This window comes from Trichechus manatus, unplaced genomic scaffold (assembly GCF_000243295.1).
Source record: "Trichechus manatus latirostris isolate Lorelei unplaced genomic scaffold, TriManLat1.0 scaffold00191, whole genome shotgun sequence".
In the NCBI taxonomy this organism is placed as follows: Eukaryota; Metazoa; Chordata; class Mammalia; order Sirenia; family Trichechidae; genus Trichechus; species Trichechus manatus.
The window spans coordinates 2,025,304-2,036,109 of record NW_004444127.1 but is presented as its reverse complement, the minus strand read 5'-3'; the positions used below and the strand labels follow the sequence as shown (position 1 = coordinate 2,036,109).

At 54.4% G+C, this 10,806-nt stretch overlaps 1 protein-coding gene across 1 annotated transcript in view; it reads right to left on the bottom strand.

Moving 5' to 3' along the window:
- Window positions 1-10,806, bottom strand: part of MAPK8IP1 (mitogen-activated protein kinase 8 interacting protein 1) — a 19,073-nt gene that overhangs the window by 5,878 nt on the left and 2,389 nt on the right. Inside the window, exon 2 of the mRNA XM_004387654.2 lies at window positions 1,945-2,050. Coding sequence (XP_004387711.1) covers window positions 1,945-2,050 — 106 coding nt within the window. The remainder of the gene's footprint in view (window positions 1-1,944; window positions 2,051-10,806) is intronic.

The following is a 10,806-nucleotide window of genomic DNA, read 5'->3' as shown; positions in this document are numbered from 1 at the left end:
CCGCGGCCGCGAAGCGGGGAGGAGAGGGAGGGGAGCAGAGCCCGGGGAGAGACGGCCGCTCCTTTAGCCCCTCCGTGAGCCCTCGCAAGGCTGCCTCCTCCCCTCCTACCCCACTTCAGTTGATGCCTCTGACAGTCCACACCTCTTCCTCCCCACGGTCCCCCCACCTTCCTGATTCCTTACACTCTCCCGTTCCCTTGGCAACGGCCGGTGACCTCACCCGGGTTGTAAGCCGAGCCCAGAGTGAGGTCACCAGTGTTGCTATAGGGACGCAGCGATCGCTAAGGAGTTCAGGCCCCGCAGGGGCTGGGGCTGGGGGATTACTATGTGAAGGGGGGCCATGCGGAAACTGAGTCTCTGCCTGGCGAGGAATTGCGGGAAGGCAGCAGTGCGGACCAGGAGGACCTGAGAGCTGCCTGAAGGGAGATGCTGAGAGGGAAGGGCAGGAGTGGGGGGCACCTGGAACAGTCAGTGCACTCCCCACTCTCCCCTGGGATTTTTCCCTCAGCCTAACCCTGCCTTGATAGTTCGGAGCCCCATTCTAGTTCCAGCTTTGCTACCAACGCCCTGGCACCTCAGAGAGATCCCCTGATCCTTCCATTTTCTCACCAGTTAGTTGGGGACAATACAGCTGTCTTCCCAGCTTCCCGGAGAGGTGTGGCGCTTGTTTTAAGGGCCCACAGGGTATGATTACACCCGTAGCTAGTGCTGCCCCAGAGCCTTGGCTGGTTGTGGGGCTCTGCTTGTGCATGTTGGGAGGTGGGTGGTAATGGGAGTTGAGAGCAGGTGTATGACCTCAGAGTCCACAGTAAGTGGCCCTGCCTCCATCCCTTCCTGGACTGCCCAGGAGTGTAGACTTGGGATAAGGGGTGCTGGGGGGTTATGCACCTCTCAGTTTCCTCTTGCCTGGCAGCTCTTACAAGATCTCTGGAGGCAGCAGGAGGTCAACACAGACACTCGAACCCCTCCCCAACTCACACTGCAGCTCTGCCTTTGCTAAAAACAAACCAAAACTAAACCCATTGCCGTCGAGTAGATTCCAACTCATAGTGACCCTGTGGAAGCAGACTGCCACATCTTTCTCCCACGGAGCAGCCAGTGGGTTCAAACTGCTGACATTTCGGTTAGCAGGCCAGCCCTTAACCACTGCATCACCAGGGCTCCTCTGCCTTTGCTAACCACATTCCTAATACTATACCTATTCTAGCTACCACCCTCCTGGGGCCTAAAGCTAACTCTGAGCTTTGCCTTCCATTTCCTAGCTAGCCAGTCCCTTCTTCCTGTTCTGGAAAGACAGAGCGGGGATCTCCATCTGACCCAAGCTCCTCAGCTGCTGAGAAACCTCCCTCAGGACCGGAGAGAACCATCTGCCCTATGACAAAACCAAGGGGCCAAAAGCAGCAGTCATGTTGGGTTAACTTCCCAGTGGGAGACTTCCAGGACTCGGGTGGCCAGAGAGGGTCTGCAAGGTCACATGGTGTGGTCTGGGCACAGCAGCCAGCAGCCACAGGAGTTATTCCAGGGCTACCTTGGCTCTTCTTTCCTGCCCCAAAGCACTGCAGATCCCATTAGACTCCACCCTGCTCTATCTCAGGCCCTCTGCCAGGGCTACTCCCCAAAGAAGTTAGGGTAGTTGTGAGCCTTCCCCTAACTCTGGCCCGAATTTCTACTGTCCCAGACCTCAAGACCTTCTGCCCTCTCCCTTCTTGTGGGTAACTGAGGGGACTGCCTCCTGCCTTAATCTTGGCAAAAAAAATTCTGACTGACCACCCAACACATGCCAAGCATTGTACTGGATGTTTCCTGCATGCTATTTCATTTAAGGAGGGTACTGTGCAGACCCTGAAAGCTCCCTTGAATATAGAAGCAGGTCTTCACTCCTGTTCCTACCCATCATGCGTGCCCCTCCCCCCGACTTGGGGGCTCCTGGGAGCCTGCCCTTACCCGTAAGGACAGCGTGTCTTTGCACTGCAGACTGATGCCACACTCATCGGTGATCTCCGAGAGGTCTTCATCCTCAAACTCCTCCAGGCTGATGTCATGGGTGAGCCTAGGAGGGACAGGAAGCCAAAGTTACACCCGAGAGGGACTGCTGAGCCCACTGACATCTCCCAAGGGGCAGCACCTCGAGGGAAGAAAGATCACACCCCCCAGAGGACAGAACTTGGGGTCCACCTATGCCAATGCAGGGGGTAGCTAACGAGCAGGGAAAGAGTTTTTGGCTCGTGCCTAAAGGTAGTCCTTCTTGGGTGGCAGTGAAAGGGGAGGCTCCAGGTTGCTCCAGCTCCTCCCAGCTGGGAGTTGTCCATCTTTGTGCCAACCAGGAGGCAATGCCTGGAAGGCCCAGCTGGTCCTAGCCTCAGCTCTGCCAGAGAAATGCCTCCCAGGGTCAAGGCAGGTACCAAGGCCAGCTCACCCATGGAAGGCAGAGAGCTGAGCAGAGACCCCAAGGGATGTTAGGAGTTAGGGGGCTCCCTGTGCAATCCCTGCAGCAATAAGGCCCAAGGTCCCTCCTCGGCCTCAGAGGAGTGATCCAGGCCCACTAGCCCAGGAAGACCCCACCACTTGAACCCTGGGAACAAGTGAAGGGGAATCTGGTATGTCAAGGTGGGTGGTTTCAGCTTGGTCTTATCTCTTCAGCTACAAAATCTGCTCCTTACCCAGTGTTCAGACCCTGAATAGGAGGCCGCATAGATGGGGTCGGGAAGGCTCCGTGTTGGGGACAATACAACTTCCTCAGGAGACAGACCAGAGCACTTCAACAGAACCCCAACTGGCTCCAATGGGACCACCCCCTCCCCCCAGGCCAGCCCTGTGCCCTCGCCCCACAGTGCAGGGCTGTGTCAGCCACTGTGGTGCCTGCCTGTCCCCGGCCCCCTGCCCCTGCTCACCCCTGGCCCTGGGCACTCCACCTGGTTTGGTGTGGGTGGGGCGTTTGGGAAGCCTGGGACAATGTCTGAGGCTTTCCCCCAGTGAGACCATGAGATTGAGGCCCAGAGCACGGGAGATTCATTAGTCCAAGGTCATGGAGGAGAGGTGGTAGCCCAGCACCCAGGGGAACCTAGGAGGCCCAAATGCCCTGCCCCTTGCTACAATCAGACCGAGCGGAGACACAGTGCTTGGCGAAGCTGCCCTCAGCCTCCCCCACCCAGCCCGCACCGCATCCCGTACCAGCGTTCCCACTGGTCCTCCAACCAGCTGTCATTGTCTGGGCTTGAATCCATCTTCAGCACCAGCTGCAAGGAAAGCCCTGCCCGGCCGGGGGGCTGCAGGGCCCCAGGGTCGCCCTCTCATGCCCAGGAGGGTGGGGGGGCCCGGGGCACAGGGCAGGGCTGGGGCTTCTGTCCTCCACCGCCTGGGCCTGCCTCTCTGTGTCCTGCCCGCTGCAGAAGGCTGGGGAGCTCATTAAAAATAGATGGGCCTGGAGAGGCGGCCGCGCTGCGACCCGGGCCCCAGCCCCACCTCTGCCAGCCCAGCCCTCAGCTGCAGGAAGCTCCCTCCCTCGGCCCGTCGCGCTGCCGCTGTTGGTGCTGCCTCCCCTGCGGGATCAGGTTACTGCAATGATGCCACCGGCTCCACCTGCCCTTCCAATGCCCCTGTCTGGGGCCGAAGTGGCCCCCCTCCCTGGCCCAGGGTGGTAAGCAGATGACAGAAATCTAGGATGTTTCCCCCCAAAAGCCAGCCCCTGATCTGCTTTAAAGGGCCAGCGCCACACTCAAGGTGCCTGGTGGTGTGAAGGTTGGGGGCCTTCCGGAACTCCTCATGCCTGGGCACTCCATCCAGGCTGCCACAAGCTCAGCCCCCACACCTTAGCAGGGCAGCATCTGCGGGTCCAGCCTTGTCCAGATGGTGTGACCAGGCTGGGTCTCGGGTCACTAGGGCCCACCTGGTACAGGAAAACCCCCACTTGCACCCCAGGGCTCAGTTCTTCAAGACCCAGGAAGGGCCTAAGGGAGCAGGGGGCTCTACAGCTAGGGCCAAGGGCAGGCCAGTGTTTGGAGCCCTCGGAGCAGGGGTGGAAGGGCTGCTGGGGTGCAAATGAGCTTCCTGTCAGTGATGGAAGCTTCTTGTCAGTGCTTCCTGTGGAGTGAGAGACATAGAAACTGGACGGTGAGGGGCCTGCACAGAGGGGTTTGACCAGGGATGGGGCTCTTTAAGGCATCTGAGGTATGGCCTGCAGCCGAGGGGGGCGGTTCCCAGGGACCCAGGGAGGAAGTAGCCGGGGCCAGCTGGTATGGAAGTGGTTGGGAGGCTGGGGAGGAGGGCCTGACCCCAAAGCCAGAGCAGCCCCGCCTCAGTCCGGCCAGGACAGGATTGCGTCTCTGGCCCTGGATGAGACGCGGCACTAAGTAAGTGTTCAATCCACATCGGCTGCATGCATGGACCCTGAGAAGGCTGGTGGTGAGAGGGTTCCCCTGCGTGTCTGACCCAGAGGGTCCCCTCAGATGCCCCCTGCTCTGCCAGTGACCCCTGAGCACATCTGTGTCCTTCCCCTCCACACCCCTGCCATAGCCAACCTGGCTTCAAGTTGTCCCGCGTCTCTGCTTCCTCCCTGCCTCTGCCCTTCCAGACCTCCCCACTGGCCTGACTCAGTCTCCCCACGTTTGTGCCACTCCACTGGCCACTATCAGGCAAAGCTGCCTGAAACACTACCATCCCTCTGCCTCCCTTTCCCCCACAAACCCTCTAGGGCTCCCTGCTGGTGCAGGCTCCTTGGCCTGGCTTTTCAGGTCCCAGCTCTCTATGTAATTGGCCCTTTACTGATCAGGCTCCTCAGGGCTAGCACGGTGCCTCACCCTGCCTCCCCAGTGCCTAGTCCAGTGTTCGGCATGGAGCTATAGCAGGTTCTCAACCTGGCCTGCTCAGTTCCAGCTTGCTCCTCCAGGAAGCCCTCCTGGCCCCCAGGGCTTGCCTCCTCAGAGTCCTTACAGCCCCCTGGCAACAACACTCACTGCTCTCCTGCCATCACCTCTCTCAAGGTATGTTGCCATCTGCCTAGATATAAGACAGCATGGTGGAGCAGACAGAGACAGGCCTCGGTCAGAAATGCCCCGCCCACCATCCCTCCCCAGGCAGCCCCAAGGAGGATGGAGATATCCCCCATCCTGTACCCAGCAGGCAATAAAAACATACCCCGCTTCCCCCTCCTCCCCTCTCCTATCTGGACTGTGTGCTTCTGGAGGGCAGAGCTGGCGAGGCCATCTACCATACGCTGGGCACTCAGCACATGCCTGCCAGATGTTTGTCAAAGGACATTCTGAGCACCCCCTTCTCTCAAACTCCAGTGTCAGGGGCACAGCCTCAGGGTCTGCCCTGGCCTTGGGCTGGAGCCTTCTAGCTCATCTCTACATCCTTGGCCCCACCTGCTATTCCCACTTGGCTTGGATGGCAGGTGCGGGTGGGGCAAGGACAGGTTTATCAGGTCCTTTGCCTATACAGGACCTGAGTTACCTGCGCAGGGGTGGAAAGAGCACTGAGCTGGGGGCCAAAAAGCCTACCCTGGAGGCCTGGCTCCCCTGAGGCAAGTTAACGGGGGGTCCTAATCTTACTTGTTGGGTGCTTCTCAAGAGAGGCACTACGGGAGCGTGGCCACCATGTCCGGGTTGGAGGCAGGGGGCCTGGGATCAATCTGGTCTCTCATGCACAAGGCACCACAGGAATCAATCCGAACCTGCTGGCCTGTCTGGGTTAGAAGGTCCCTGAGGTCTCTTCCCAACTAATATTTGGTGATGCTATGTCATGAGTTTGGTCTCTTGAGACCTCTCTGACCTTTGGAGTCTATCTTTACGTCCAAAGCCTTTCTCCCTGCATTAACCTTATCTCCTTCTCCCCCGACGCCTAGCCTTTTCCTTGGCCAACTGGGCTCCTCACAACTTCCTGAACATTCTGTCCTCCATGCCCCTCACCCTGGGCTGAGCCTTCCTAAACAGCCCTGAACAAACATGCCTTTCACGTTCTGATGTCTACTTCATGGCCTCGGCCCTTGCCTTGCATTGTCACGCTCCCTGTTGTCCTGGTTCCACCTTTCTGATGCACGGGTTTAACTCAGTAGTGGGCTAGTTAGAAGTGTATGCAAAGTAAGAGTTAAGTGGTAAAGTGCTGGGGTTTAGCTGAGCAGGGGCCAAATCTGCACCAGAGGCCATTCTTGAGCCTGCCCCATCCTGGCTGTGCCATAGTGTGGTGAGGATGCCAGCAGAGTGACCTTGGGTCCCAGACAGGGTGCCACCCAGGCCCTCGTGACAGGGAACACCTATGGTCCAGGGGCTCAGCCTGTGTCTCTGTGGCCCTCTCCATGCTCAACCCAGAGCTGGGGGCCAGTGGGTTCTCAGGACACCTGTTGCTCGGCTGCTGAGCTCTAACTGGGTTCCCCATTTCCCTCTGGCTCCTTTGCAGGCCATCCTCTACCAGGAAGCCAAAACTGACATCTGAAATGCAAATCTGGCCCTGTCACTCCTTCTCAGCTCACAATAGCTTCTCCTGGGAAGGAGAACCACCAATGGTCATTGAGTTGATTTCAACTCATGGTGTCCCCATGTGTGTTGTTGGAATAGAACTGTGTTCCGTAAGGTTTTCAATGGCTGATTTTTCAGAAGTAGATCTCTGGGCCTTTCTTCCGAGGCGCCTCTGGGTGGACTCGAACCTCCAACATTTCAGTTAGTGTGTTAACCATTTGCACCACTCAGGGACTCCAGCCTTTAGGGAAAGGAGCCAAAATTCTCACTAGTGGCCCTGTAAACCCATTCCTCTCTCCCCTCCAGCCTGTATCTTCTCCCCAGTTCTCACTCTCCAGTCTCCTGCACAAAGTGTTCTCCGACCTCCCTGACCAGGCTGACCCCCCGAACACCCTTTGAGGCAGTGAATACATCCTGATCAACAGCTACATGTGTGGTGCCAAATAGGGACTTAAGAAATGTTGTTGAATGAACCACGGTTGTCACTGGGTCTTTCTGGAGTTTCCCCTTGAATATCTCTAAGTCATTCCCCCTTTTGACTTAGAGAGTCCCCATCCACACCAGAGAGTCTGGGGTAGGATGTCCAGCCTGGGATGATGGCGCTGGATGAAATGGTGGGGGAGGGAAGAAAGCCAGGCTCAGCCTCATCCTCAGGACCGTCTCTCCAACCCCACCTCCCAGCTCTGGGTGGACACTACAGTAAGGCTGGGCTTCTTGCTTTGGTCTGGAATTATCTTCCCTACCATATCCACACTGGGGTCATCCAGTGAAAACAGAATCCAACCCAAGAAACTGAGTCCAAGGGACCACCTCTACTTGGGGTTATATTGTGTTTGGTCTGTTTAAATACCTTGATGCCCGTATGTAGCAAGAACTCTGGGATCTAGTGATGTAACTTTGGGAAACTACTGTGAGGAAACAATCCCACATGTGGAAAAACCATTACACAAAGATGTTTATTCCTCATAACAGCAAACGCTGCCCAACACCAGGGGGGCTGGTTAAACTGGGACCAGCCAGTGATGGAACATTATGCAGTGTTTTGGAATGAACATTATAAAGTCTGTGTATTAATGTGGAAACTGGCAACTAATATAATGAGCAAAAGGGCAGAATGTATGCCCCTATGGTTTCATCATGATGAATCACCCACAGGAAAATCACTAACATGGACACGTGGCTGTGAGACGTGGCGGGATCTGGGGAGATCTCCTTGGCAAACGTTCTACACTGGGTCACATCAGCTGAGCGCCCCACTCCAAGTCCCAGTTCTGGGTGGCCTGCCCTCTCTTGGAGCTGTCAGTTTCCCCAGGGTAGAAGCCATCATATTCCACTTGGCACTGACTTCCCACCCTTGCTCCAATCCATGCATCAAGTCCAAGACTCTGCACACAGAAGTTGCTAAATAAATGGTTATTAAAGGAAATGCTGATTGACTGAGGCACTGAAAGCCCCATGAGCAGGAACTACATGTCCACCATTTGTATCTCCAGTGCCTAGAACAAGGCCTGGGATATAGTAGATGCTCCAACATAGTGTATGAATGAAGATAAGAGTAGGGCCAAGCTCCTTTGCCATGAAACCAGAAGAACTGGATGGTGTCTGGCTACCATTACTGACTCTTTTGATCAAAGATTCTACAGAAGAATCCTGATCAAAAGGGGGAAGAATGCAAACCAGAATTTCAAATTCTCATTAGAAGCCAGACTTTTTGGAGCCACTGACACTGGATGAACCCCTAAAACTATTGCTCTGAGATAATCTTTAAACTTTAAACTGGAACTATCCCCTGAAGATTTCTTTGAACCAAAAAATAGTTTATCTGAATACACTATGTCTACCTTGAGCATTGTGCTCTTTTAAAGAATTATCTTTAAGATAATTGACAGCAGTAAATTGAAAGATTAGATGAGAAGCTCAGGGGGCAGTGAGTCTAAGTCAAGGGTGGTAGAACAATTCAGAGAAGGATAGCGAGAATGTTTGCACAACTTGAAGAATGTAATCAATGTCACTGAGTTGTACATGTAGAAATTGTTGAAATGGTGTGTGACTGTATATTCTCACCAAATAAAGTTTTAAGCCCTGGAAAAAAAAAAGAGCAGGGCCAAGGGACAGAGATGGTATCCTAGGGTGGGGGAGAACCCCTAAGTGCAGATGGTGGTAGTGACTCAGTTTGTAGGACCCACTGGGGCCCCAAGTTTAAGTTGTGGGTTGTGGCCCATTCCCAGGAATCCAGAGACCAACATTAAGGCTCTGGCATCAGAGAACTGACTGAAATCCTACAACTGGGTCACCCAAGGATCACCAACCTCAAATCCAGCAGGCCCCTAAATGACTTCATATCTCGGCCCACCAAATCTCTCATCTCTTCTAGGCTACCCCCACCCCCACTCACAATGGGCTCCAGCATTATCCTGGACTCCTGCCTCTCCTCCACCGCTTATGCCCAATCTCTCACCATACCGGTCAATCCACCTCCTCAATCTTCCTCACATCTTCTCCCCAGTCCTCCTTCTTTCCCTGAGAATGCCCAGTCTCCCAGCTGACCCCCCAGCCTCCTCATCCATTCTCTACCCAGCAGCCAGAGTGACTGTCCCAAAATATCAATCTGATGCTATTGTTCCCTGCCTAAACCCTTGCTGGCTCCCATTCCTCGTTGGTGAAAAGGCCAGCGTCCTAACATGGCCTACAAGTTCCTGCTCACCTGGTTGGCCACACACCTGCCAGACTGGGCATCAAACACACCCTGCCCTCGCCCGCTCTCCCTGGACTCTTCATGCAGGCTGCTCCCCTGCCTCACCCTCCCCACCCCCCTTCACACGATGCTCAGACTCCCACCAGGCCTGAGCAGAGATCTCCCTTTCTCTGAGGAACCTTCCCTGACCTGCGGAGTCTGGGTTCCCACACAGCCCCCTGACCTGCATCATCATGGCATCTACCAGCCTGTCTGGTAAGGTCTTGTCTGTCTGTCTGTCTGTCTGTTTCCCCTCTACACCGTCAACTGTGTGATGGCCAGGCCCATGTCTGTGCCTCTAGAGTGCCTCCCCAGTGAGCCTGGCAAAGTACAAATAACTGTTGAGTGAACAAGAACGATCAATTATCAATAAGGAGGTCCCCAGTGGCGCAGTTAAGCATTCAGCTACTAATCGAAAGGTTGGTGGTTCAAATGTACCCAGAGGCACCTTGGGAGAAAGGCCTGGCAATCTACTTCCAAAAAATCAGCCACTGAAAACCCTACAGAGTGCAGTTCTACTCTGACACATGTGGGGTCGCCATAAGTGGGAATGGACTTGACAGCAACTGGTGGCGGTGGCACCTCTCAGCAGCCTCATTTCTCATCCCTGAGGCAGTGTGGTGGGGTAGCAAGAAGGCCATCCAGGGAATTATGAGGCCTGAGTTCTGTCCCAGCTCTGCCACTAACTTGCTGTGTGTTCTCAGGAAAGTCCTCCCCCTCTCATTTCCTCATAAGTAATAGGACCTCCCTGGGCCCATAAGTCCCCTCCCACACACCCAAAGCAGTTTGCTGACTTTACTTTCCATGAACATCCCTTTGTCCCTGCTGTTTCTGCCCCCATGGACTGTCCCTCCCCTTTATCCCACCTATCCAACTCCAAGTCATCCACTGTGTAAATCTTTTCTAGAATTTTTTAATAGTGAGTTGTATTACTTTAATTTTAAATTTTCTTTATTATTTTGTAAATTACAGAAGTAAACTATGCTCATTATAAAAAAAAGTCAGCTAATAACAGAAGTATGTAAAATAAGAAGTGAAAATCCCTCATCCAATACCATACACAGGAGAAACTACTTATAATTGGTTGGAGCACTTCCATAATCACTCACTCACTCACTCACACACACACACACACACACACACACACACACACACACACACACACACACACACACACACACCCCCCCACACACACCCCACATTGATTTAAAACTACCACCAACAAACAAATGTTCCCCATCCTCCCAGGTCCACGTCACACTTACACCCTCCACAGTGGAGGCTTGAGTACTGCTATGATCCTGAAAAGATTTTAGCAGAACTTTTAGGCTAAAATAGGCTTGGAAGAAAGGCCTGGAAATCTACTTCCAAATCAGCTGATGAGAACCCTGTCTGATCCGCAAGTGATCATGGGGACGGTGCAGAACCGGGCAGTGTTTTGTTCCGTTGTGCATGAGGTTGCTATGAGTCACACGGGCCGACTCAGCGCTAACAACAACACTCAGTGCTGGGCACTGGGGATACTAACACTCAGGTATTGAGCCCGCATGCCTTCTGGGAACTGACAGTGGAGCTGAGGGCTCAGACACACACACACACACACACAAAAAAAAAAAAAAA